At 34.2% G+C, this 12259-nt stretch overlaps 1 protein-coding gene across 1 annotated transcript in view; it reads left to right on the top strand.

Moving 5' to 3' along the window:
- The window catches only part of KIF18A (kinesin family member 18A), an 82540-nt gene that overhangs the window by 41968 nt on the left and 28313 nt on the right, over window positions 1-12259 (top strand). Inside the window, exon 14 of the mRNA XM_030332370.1 lies at window positions 2469-2707. Within this exon, the coding sequence (XP_030188230.1) occupies window positions 2469-2707 (239 nt within the window). The remainder of the gene's footprint in view (window positions 1-2468; window positions 2708-12259) is intronic.

Raw genomic sequence — 12259 nt, 5'->3', positions numbered from 1 at the left:
AAAGTGGTGTATGTTTATGTGTATAATATATCTATACACACACAATGGAATATTATTCAATCATAAGAAAATAATGAAATCTTGCCATTGGTGACAGCATGGATGTACCTTGAAGGCATTATACTAAATGAAATAAATCAGTGAAAGAGAAATAACAAATGATCTCACTCCTATGTGGAATCTTAAAAAAAAAAAAAAAATTCATCAATACAGAGAACAGATTGGTGGTTGCCAGAGGCCAGGGTTGGGGAGTAAGCAAAACAGGTGAAGTGAGTCAAAAGATACAAATTTACCATCATAAATAAATCATGAAACAAAATGTACAACATGGCGACCATAGTTAGTAAAACTGTATTGCACATCCAAGTTGCTCAGAGAGTAGATCTTAAAAAAATTCTCATTGCAAGAAAAAAAACTTACATGTGGTAATGAAAATTAACTAGATTTATTGTTGTGATCATTTGCAATATAAATAAATATTAAATCAAAAAATATAAATGAATGAATGCATAAATACATTCAAACAAACAAATATAAGTACATATGTATGTCATGGGTCCCTAAGACCACCTCCTTGTTTGATGATTTACTACGATAGCTCACAGAACCCATCATATAGTTGTACTCATAGTTATGATTTATTATAGCAAGAGCATGCAAAACAAAATCAGCAAGAGGAAAAGGCAAATGGGGCAAAGTCCAAAGGAAACCATATGCAAGTTTTCAAGTGTCTTCTTCCACTTGGACCCACACAGGATGTGCTTAAGTCCTCCAGCAAAAAGTTGTGAATACATTCTAAATGTTGTCTAAACTTTGGGATCTCATTAGACAATTAGTGCACTTGGGTTTTTACTGGGAGTTGGTTACAAAGGCACCTTCTACCTAGCCTGTACCAAAATTCCAGACTTTCCAGGAGGAAAGTAGTTGTTCAGCATAAACCATATTGCTTATACAAATAGTTTAAGTACAGTGAGCCACTCTTATCAGTTCTGAAAATGAGAACACTCTCAAAATTCAAGTATTAAGATGTCAACCAAGGGCCAACCTTGCCAGCAAGCCTTTTTTTTTTTTTTTTTTTTTTTTTTTTAGTGTTTATTTTTTAGAGAGAGACAGAGTGGGAGCAGGGGAGGGGCAGAGAGAGATGGAGACACAGAATCCAAAGCAGGCTCCAGGCTCCAAGCTCTCAGCACAGAGCCTGATGCAGGGCTTGAACCCATGAACCACAAGATCATGCATGACCTGAGCTGAAGTTGGACGCTTAACCAACTGAGCCACCCAGGTGCCCCAACTAGCAAGACTTTTTAAGAATAGCAACCTCTGGCTGGCTGTGTTATGTGTTCTCTGCACAGCACCTCATTAGTATAGGTGCTCAATAAATACTGTTTCTTTTAGTGACTTTATACTTAATGACTTTTCCCTATAGTTGTTGCCTACGTGATTTAAATGGAGTACTCTCTACCCCCCCCAAAAGGGGCAGTGTCACAATTTATGTGTACTACTTTCTAAATATTTAAGTCTCTGAGGTAAAAGCGCAGTTACTTCCTTGATTGTTAAAATCAATGCCTATCCTTTTTCCACTGCCCTACCATACTTCAAATAATCCTATTCTGCCGGATGTTATGAGTCAACTGAATCAACCAGGTCCGAAGCATTTCAAGGTCATTCGAGTTGTTTGACATCTTCCTTGATATAAAAATTAGGAACCATTAATTGAGTGTATAAATTTATAACTGTTTAGCTGTGGTATTTCTTCAGTGAGCACTTACATGGAGGTCTAATACATAAAAAGATACATTCAGTACTGCTCTGATTGATAGCATTAGGCAAGATTTTGAATCAGAGCCAAGAATCCAGTGCCCCTTTGATTCCCTTTAGCTACCATCCTTGTCCACAACTCTTCTACTTGGAACCCCTCTGAATGGCTTTGAAAGCCATTGCTTTAACTCATAAAGAGCTATCTTGGAGGAAATTTGACTCTGTGGTTCCTTCAAAATACTATATACCTGAAACGGATCTCATCATTTAACAGTGCATTTTTTCATTTTAATTCCATGGTACTTAGTATGAGTAATAATAGTATCTTTGTTTTATAAATCACATAATGCTTTGTAGAAACCTTTTACATGTATTTAACTCACTTAGTTTTGACAGTAGTCTCCTGTTGTAATGACTGTCTAGTTGTACCCCAAGTCATTGAGAAGAAACCTCAGTTCGTGTATTACCCAAGATCACCTTGGAATTGAAAACTAGCCAAGTCTACAGCCTGGTGCTTGTAATTCCCATCCAGGATTCTTTCCACTCTTTACTTAATGTAGTGAGAATATGTTGAGGTATTTTATTGAAATATCTAAATGAAAACATATACAAGATATTATTTAATGATGTGCTAATACTTAGGATATTATGTAGAACTGTAATAGTGTATTTAAAATTCAATATTTATCTCTCTTGTCACCTTTTTTATATAGAGTATTGAATGCTTTGCTTCCAGTCCTAAGAAAACAGTATTGTGCATTAAAAGAAGCTGGCCTTTCAAATGCTGCTTTTGAGTCTGACTTCAAAGAAATTGAACATTTGGTAGAGAGAAAGAAAGTGGTGGTTTGGGCTGACCAAACTAATGAGCATACTTTAAAGCAAAATGATCTAACAGGGGTTTCTGTTCTTATGACCTTTCCACAACTTGGACCACCAGATCAATCTCCTTGTTGTAAGTACAGCTTTTCTTTTATTAGGTAAATTATAAGGTTATTTCTAAAGAGTAGCCTCCTTTATATATTGATCTCCAGAACAGTTAATTTTTTAATAGGTTTGGCTATTTTGTGAGAATTAATGGGAAAATTAGCTTCACAATCATTTCATTAACCAGTACCTTTCAAAGGTTTAAGAGCCAAGTATGCTTGATGTTCTAAATAACTCTAGCAATAAAACCTTTAAGTTATTTTACCTATTTTTGATGGAATAATTGTACTTCCACCCTTCTTTAAAAGTTAACCTCATTTAAATATGAAGATGATAATTAAGAATATTATATTCTGTAATACATAATAATCTGTTCTTAAGATCAACTAACAGCATAGAATAAACTATATTTTATTGCCATATATCACTTGTTATCAAAGTGTGTTTAGGACATTTTAATTGCAAAACAAACATATAATGTTTAAAATAAATTCAGGCAATACAGAATTACATGTACAAGTAGAATGGCCTCTTCAACTTTCCCCAGAACCCAATCTTGTATCCTGTCTCAGAAATAAATACATTTAACAGTTTGATTGTCTTTATAGTGTGTGTGAATGTGTGCATCCATGTGTGTATGTGAATGTGTAATATTTGTAGTACATAGTCTAACTCTAGCTTTTTGTTAAGTTTCATATGAATCCTAGCACATAATATATATTGATCTACAACTTTTTTTTATTTGTCTAGTTTATTATGAACATATTTAGGGTCTATGCTTAAAGAATTTACCTTGTTTTTTTTTTTTTTTTAACAATTGTGAGAATTCAGAGAATAGATGTACTATAATTTATTTAACCATTGATCTATTGGTGAACAGTGCATCAGAAAACATGCTTGTATATTCACATTTGTGCATATGTACCAGATTCCTAGAGACTGATTTGTTGGAATATAGGACAAGTAATTTTTTAAAAAATTAATCTGTCAAACTCCAAAATTTTCTCTATGCCAAATGTATATGAGATACCTCTCTCATTCTTATCCCAAAATAATAGCAACCCTAAACTGGTCTGTATTCTTTTTAAATTTGCAGCTCTCAGACTTTACCTCCAAACTTTTCTGTCTTTCTGGAAGTTTGGATCTTCCCAAGGCCCTATTCTACTTTTCTTTGTTTCCAATGCTGGTACTAAGAGGTCTCCATTTTGTTTAGAGAGTTTTAATTTACTGTACAACATCGCAGTCAATCCATTGATCAGTTAATCTGATTATCATTGGTAATTACCTTGTAGTCTCTCCCCATTCTTTTTTTCTGAGTTTACAGATTTGGGAAAAGCGTTTCTCATATATACAATAGTGGGGTCCCAATTTTCCTTGTAGCTTTTCTGTTGATCTGATCCACGTGATTTCCAACTTCCAAAAATTACCCAGTTTCTGATGTTGGCAGCTGTTTCTTTTTTCTATTGCTGATGCTGTGTCAATGGATTTTAAGAGGAAGATGAGGCAAATCTCTGTAGATTTGTGTATTTGATTTTATTTCTTTTAGTATGATCTCTTCTTGTCAAAACGGTCAGTCAAATATTTATTTTGTAGCTTTTTCCTTTTAGGTGTTTGTTTACTTTTTCGCTGTGGGTTTTATTTTCTATTTAATTGTTTTTATCTTTACTTTTATTATTTCTTTCCATCTACTTTTACTCGGTTTATACTGCTGTTTTTATTTCTGACTGATAAAGATGGATATTTGTTCATTAACTTTCACCTGACTTTTCTAATTTATGCATTAATGTCCATAGGTTTCCCTCTAAACACAGCTTTAACTTCATTTCACAAGTTTTGATACATAATATTCTAGATTATTATTCATTCAAAATATTTTCTGATTTCTGTTGTAATTTCTTCTTTTACCTATGGAGCATTTTTTTCCTCACTTTTTATTTAAAATTGCACTTTCAGATTGAGCAAATTTCCATTTGTGTTCAGGCTTGGAGAAGCAATTAAAATGAGGATATACTTTTTTTTTTTTAATGTTTTATTTACTTTTAAGGCAGAGAGAGAGCATGAGTGGGGATGGGAAAGAGAGAGGGGGAGACACAGAATCTGAAGCAGGCTCCAGTCTCTGCGCTGTGAGCACAGAGCCCGACGTGGGGCTTGAACTCAGGAACTGTGAGACCATGACCTGAGCCGAAGTTGGACACTTAACCAACCGAGCCACCCAGGCGCCCCGAGAATCATACTTTTTTAAGTGCCATATAGGCATCCGATATATATTTCACAAAACTGGTAGATTAGTTTTAATATTTTTTAGTTTTTATTCTCTAAAAAGCTATAGCATATTCCATCCAATTTTTTATTTTTAGCTTAATTGAATTGTATTCAGAGAAAATACTTAATATGATTTTAATCCTTTGAAGATTATACAGACTTGCCTTATGCCCAACATATAGTTAGCTGGTATAAGTGTTTCAAGTATGCTTATAAAGAATGTGTATTTTGTAGTCATTTATTGCCAGTCTGTTAGGTCAAATTTGCTGTGTTCTTCAAATTTTACTTTTATAGACTTTTTTTTTAATTCACATTCTATCATATACTGAGGAAACCTATTAAAAATTCCCTTTATTACATTGGATTTTTCTATTTTGCATCAGTTTTCTTTCACCACACTAACAAATCAACACAAATATGTCAACCTAAAATAACACTGATTTATTATTTCCGAGTTCTGTAGATCAGAATTATGGCAGGCTCAACTGGTAACTCCACTTAGAGTTTGAGAAGGCCAAATCAAGGTGTAAGCCAGCTGGATCTCTTTCCTGGATGTTCTGAGGAGAGAATGTGCTTCTAGTCTCATTCTGGTTGTTAGCAGAATTCAATTCTATGCAACTGTAGGACTGAGGTCCCTGTTCTCTTGGTGCTGTTGGCCAGGGGTCATTCTCCAATTTTAGAGGTCACCCATATTCCCTGGCACGTTGCCCTCTTCATCATTTCATTTCCTAGCCAAGAAAGGCAGGACACTTCATTCTCATGCTTCGAATCTCTCTCACCTTCCCTTCTGCTTCATCTCTCCTGCCTACAGTTAAAGGGAAGTCTCTGCTTTTAAGGGTTCATATGGTTCTATTGGGCCTGCTAGGTAATCTAGGATAATCTCCCTGGTTTAAATTCCATAACTTCAATTACATCTGTAAAATCCCTTTTACCATGTAATGTAACATATTCACAGGTTCCAGGAGCTAGGGATGGACATCTTTTAGGAGATATTTCTCCTTGTAGTTCTGTCAATTTTTGGTTTTTATACATTGAGATTATATTATTAAATCTATATATTTCAGAATTCTTACATCTTCCTTTTTTACAAAATGTACTTACTCATGTGCTTATTCTTTTTTTTTAATATGAAATTTATTGTCAAATTGGTTTCCATACAACACCCAGTGCTCATCCCAAAAGGTGCCCTCCTCAATACCCATCACCCACTCTCCCCACCCTCCCACCCCCCATCAACCCTCAGTTTGTTCTCAGTTTTTAAGAGTCTCTTATGCTCTGGCTCTCTCCCTCTCTAATCTCTTTTTTTTTTTCTTCCACTCCCCCATGGACTTCTGTTAAGTTTCTCAGGATCCACATAAGAGTGAAACCATATGGTATCTGTCTTTCTCTGTATGACTTATTTCACTTAGCATCACACTCTCCAGTTCCATCGACGTTGCTACAAATGGCCATATTTCATTCTTTCTCATTGCCAAGTAGTATTCCATTGTGTATACAAACCACAATTTCTTTATCCATTCATCAGTTGATGGACATTTAGGCTCTTTCCACAATTTGGCTATTGTTGAAAGTGTTGCTATAAACGTTGGGGTACAAGTGCCCCTAGGCATCAGCACTCCTGTATCCCTTGGGTAAATTCCTAGCAGTGCTATTGCTGGGTCATAGGGTAGATTTATTTTTAATTTTCTGAGGAACTTCCACACTGTTTTCCAGAGCGGCTGCACCAGTTTGCATTCCCACCAACAGTGCAAGAGGGTTCCCGTTTCTCCACATCCTCTCCAGCATCTATAGTCTCCTGATTTGTTCATTTTAGCCACTCTGACTGGCGTGAGGTGATATCTGAGTGTGGTTTTGATTTGTATTTCCCTGATGAGGAGCGACGTTGAGCATCTTTTCATGTGTCTGTTGCCCATGTGGATGTCTTCTTTGGAGAAGTATCTATTCATGTCTTCTGCCCATTTCTTCACCGGATTATTTGTTTTTCATGTGTGTAGTGTGGTGAGCTCTTTATAGATTTTGGATACTAGCCCTTTGTCCGATATGTCATTTGCAAATATCTTTTCCCATTCCGTTGGTTGCCTTTTAGTTTTGTTGATTGTTTCCTTCGCTGTGCAGAAGCTTTTCATCTTCATGAGGTCCCAATAGTTCATTTTTGCTTTTAATTCTCTTGCCTTTGGGGACGTGTCAAGTAAGAAATTGCAGTGGCTGATGTCAGAGAGGTCTTTTCCTTCTTTCTCCTCTAGGGTTTTGATGGTTTCCTGTCTCACATTCAGGCCCTTTATCCATTTTGAGTTTATTTTTGTGAATGGTGTGAGAAAGTCATCTAGTTTCATCCTTCTGCATATTGCTGTCCAGTTCTCCCAGCACCATTTGTTAAAGAGACTGTCTTTTTCCCATTGGATGTTCTTTCCTGCTTTGTCAAAGATTAGTTGGCCATACTTTTGTGGGTCTAGTTCTGGGATTTCTATTCTATTCCATTTGTCTATATGTCTGTTTTTGTGCCAATACCATGCTGTCTTGATGATTACAGCTTTGTAGTAGAAGCTAAAGTCTAGGATTGTGATGCCTCCCGCTTTGGTCTTCTTCAAAATTATTTTGGCTATTCGGGGCCTTTTGTGGTTCCATACAAATTTTAGGATTGCTTGTTCTAGCTTCAAGAAGAATGCTGGTGCAATTTTGATTGGGATTGCATTGAATGTGTAGATAGCTTTGGGTAGTATTGACATTTTGACAATATTTATTCTTCCAATCCATGAGCACAGAATGTTTTTCCATTTCTTTATATCTTCTTCATTTTCCTTCATAAGCTTTCTATAGTTTTCAGCATACAGATCTTTTACATCTTGGTTAGTTTTATTCCTAGGTATTTTATGCTTCTTGGTGCAATTGTGAATGGGATCAGTTTCTTTATTTGTCTTTCTGTTGTTTCATTATTAGTGTATAAGAATGCAACTGATTTCTGTACATTGATTTTGTATCCTACGACTTTGCTGAATTTGTGTATCAGTTTTGGCAGACTTTTGGTGGAGTCTGTCGGATTTTCCATGTATAATATCATGTCATCTGCAAAAAGTGATGGCTTAACTTCACCTTTGCCAATTTTGATACCTTTAATTTCCTTTTGTTGTCTGATTGCTGATGCTAGAACTTCCAACACTGTGTTAAACAACAGCGGTGAGAGTGGACATCCCTGTCGTGTTCCTGATCTCAGGGAGAAAGTTCTATTCTTAACCCTAAGTTTACTATTAATATAGCTGTCCGACTTTTCTTTTGCTTCATGTCTTCATGGTTCATCTTTTTTCTGATTCTTTCACTTTAAATCAAACATGTGTCTTATAAACAGCATGTAATCGGGTTTTTCTCTTTTTATATATAATTCTTTTTTTTTTTTTTAAGTTTATTTTGAGAGAAAGAGAGAGACTGTGAGCAGGGGAGGGGCAGAGAGAGGGGGAGGCAGAGAATCCCAAGCAGCCTTCACACTGTAAGCGCAGAGCCCGATGCAGTGCTTAAACTCACAATCTCTGAAAGTATGACCTAAGCCAAGATTAAGAGTTGGACACTTATCCCATTGAGCCACCCAGACATCTCTGGGTTTTGCTTTGTTGTTCTGTTTATTAGTCTTTATCTTTTAAACTATTCATTCCTTTTCTACTTGATGAATGTATTGATATTTGGTTTTAAACCTGCCATCTTTCTAGGACTAGGACTAGGACTAGAAACTAGGACACGTTTCTAGTTGTCCTGCTTATTCCAAATTCTTTTTCTTTTGAACTTTGCTTTAAAATGATAGAGTGATATTTAATATCCCATTTTTTTACCTCTCAGCTTAGAAACTATATACTCTTTTTATATTCTTTTAGTAGTTACCCTTGAGTAACATTATGTATCCTTGCTTTATCAAAGTCTGTTTATCAAAGTAATTATGTTACATTCACCCTCAAACAGTGCTAGAAACCTAAAAAATTCTTTACCTGGGTAAACTCCTCTCCTGACATACCATTGTTATGATGCATTTTATTTTTCTATATATAATATACCCATAAAATGTTTTTTTTATTGTCTATGTAATCAGTATTCACATTTACTCTTTTTATTCTTCTATATTTTCTCAGCATCTCTGCATCTCCATCCAATAAATTTTTTCTTTCATCCAAAGAATCTTTGTATTTCCTTTACAGTGGATGTGCTAATGATGAATTTTCTTAGTTTTTATATGTCTGAAGCTATATTTATTTTACTTTCTTTCTTAAAGACTATTTTGCTGGGTATAGAATTCCAGTTTGGTATTCTTTCTTTTCTTAGCAGTTTAAAGATATCATTTCATTATCTTCTGGTTTTTTTTTTTTTTCTTGTTGTTGTTAAAGTCAGCTGTCATTTCTTCCTTGAATATAATCAGAATTCTGATCTCCTTAAATATTTTCTCTTTGTTTTTGGGTCTTAGTAGTTTTGCTCTATTATTCCTATATGATTTTATTTTTACTTCTCTATGTAGTTTCATAGAACTTTCAAATTTTGTGTCTGGATTATCTTACATTAGTTCTCCTTGCCTTATATGTGCCTTTTTTTTTTTTTTTTTTTTTTTTTTTTTCTTGAAATTTCTTTTCACATATTCTATAGTTTACTTCTCTTTGCAGCTGTGTCAAATGGTTCCTAAATCCATCAAGTTCTTAATTTGAGTTGTATTTCAGTTCTAGAATTTCTATTTGATTCTTTTTTATAAACTCCATTTGTTGACTAAAATTCTCACTGAACACAATGGGTGTAATTACTTTAAAGTCTGTGTCTGAGAATTTCAGGTCTGGAACCCTCTGGGTCTGTTTCTGTTATCTCTTTCTTCTGGTTCTCTTTCACGTGGTCTCATTTCCTTGAAGACATGCTGAGTTTTGTGCATTGGGCATGTATTTGCAGAATTGTTTACAGAAATACTTTAAGACTTCTCATAGTAATGTCTTCCTTCAGAGAGGATTTACATTTGTTTCTTCTAGGCCCCTGATGGCATTAACAATCCAAAATCACTGTAGTCCAGTTTTAAGGACTGGGATAATTTGAAACTACACAGAAACTTCTGCTAGGGTCTGCCTACCCCCTGATTTACCCTCAAGAGCATAAGCTGTTTAGAGTTCTAACTCAAAGCAAGGAGGGTTTAGGAAGAACTTTGCCCTAACTTCAAGCGCCAGCACCCCAGTTCTACCAAGTTCTCAACATTACTAAGTTTTTCTGCCACCTCCTTCAGGATCAGCAAAAAATCTCAAGGGGAAAATAGCTGTAAATGCAGAGATTACCTTCCAGAGGTTCCCAACTTTCTCTTGATGCTTACCTATAATTCTTCACAATCTTGTTAGCTCTTCTGTGCATTCAACCATATGTTTTTTATATTTTGTCCAGAATTTTTTATTGCCTTCAGTAGAGAGATTGGTCTGGATTACCTAGCTCTCTATTATTAAGTTCCCTATGTTAATATTTTCACATTAAAATGAGTGGGAATTTGGAGATACATATTTATATCCTCTTTTTCTTTTAATAAAGTACTATCGTCATTAGAACTAACCTAGTTGAGATCTTAGGAAAGAAAACTTAAGATTTTTTTCAGATTCTCTTGTACCTTTTGGGCCTTGGGGTTTTTTTGGGGGGGTTTTTGTTTTTTTTGTTTTGTTTTTTTTTTTTTCTTATATAATGTACTCAAGATGTTGGAGAGGAAATAGTGTTTTAACACCAAGATTGAGAAATACTGACCACCTGATGGTCATTATTACTTATTTAAAAATCCATATTTCACTTACAGTGTAATTGCATAGACTATACTTGTCAGCAGTAAAACACAACATTTATTTGGCTCATAATTCCTTTTCATAACATTTTTAAAAGGAAAAACTGTTGAAGTCATGTTACATTTTATAAACATGTATTTCCTTTTGAAAGTGTATCAGAAGATGAGTTTTGTTTTTATTATGTTTTGTTCTTGGTTTGTTGTTTAATATTTTGTTCACATGATTTCATAGATTAACTATTTGTTGTGTCTTATTCATTCCATGAATTTTATATGTTGTATTCACTATGAGTAGGGAGTCAAAGATGAGTAACAGGGAAGGGGCATGGAGTACAAAGCGAGTCCACTTATAAATATTTATTTTTCTTAGTCTTAGAATACTAAAATAAAATTGTTCATTAAAAAAACATAGTGAAATTTATGTTTGCGTTTCTAAAGATATGAAGCAATACCTAGATAACGTATTATGAAAATTATACTATTAATGGTAGCCTTAACACATTTAAGAAGTAAAATTGAAGAGATTCAACTTAAGCAAAACCTGAGTTAAAAATGTGTCTCATTCATCTAAGCTTATACATGTGTTACTGACTTTTTTTCCTACATTCTCATTAATAGGTAATAAGTAGTTTTGTTGTCAAATTTCTTGTTGTTGTTGTTGTTGTTAAATTTCAAAAATGCTAAACGCTCTGGTATTTGAGACTTGAATTTGGGTTTTTTTTGTTTTGTTTTGTTTTTGTTTTGTTTTTCTGGTGCATTAGAGACCTTTTAATAGTATTTATTAGATCAGCAGCAATCTTTATATTTAAAATGCCTACATTGCTTTTAAAAGTCTGATGAGATTAACCATAATAATTTAATCTGTGCTCTGTTGTTAGGAATCTAGATTGTTTAATAACTTTTTATTATAAATAATATTGCAGTAAGCAAATATGTATATTTATCTTGATGCTCATGTCTGATTACCCTTATGACAAATTCTTAGAAGTAAAATTTCTAACTCAAGAAATAAGCACATTTTTTTAAAGTTTAAAATATATATTGCTTCGTAACTTCTCCCACCCCCATGTGATTATACCAATTTTAATTCCCATCATCAGTGTAAGAAAATGTGTTCCTTTCTCCCTTTATTCTCACCGACTCTTGGTGTTAAAGTATCTTTAATTTTTAATTTATAGAAAATTATTTTCAAACATACGTAGAATTGCAAAGTATACAGTAATGAACTCCATGAACCCATCACCTAACTTTAAGGTTTATCTCATGGCTAGTCTTGAGAACTCCATCTGCTTTTCTCCACCCCATCAAATCTGTACTGGATTATTTTGAAGGAAATCTCAGCGTATCATTTCTTCCATTTACATCTTAGTGTCTCTGAAAGAAAACACAATATCCTTTTCATACCTAATGTCATTAAATATCTATCCAATTAGTGTTTAAATTTCCCCCTTTGTCTTAGAAATGATTTCTTTTTAAGTCCTTTCATCAGCATACAAACAAGGCCCATACCTTGTCGTTGGTTGATATATCTATTAAATCATTTTGAATGTG

The sequence above is a fragment of the Lynx canadensis genome, chromosome D1 (genome assembly GCF_007474595.2).
Source record: "Lynx canadensis isolate LIC74 chromosome D1, mLynCan4.pri.v2, whole genome shotgun sequence".
NCBI lineage: Eukaryota > Metazoa > Chordata > Mammalia > Carnivora > Felidae > Lynx > Lynx canadensis.
Note: the sequence above shows the minus strand (reverse complement) of the source record. Positions and strands in the feature narration are given on the sequence as shown.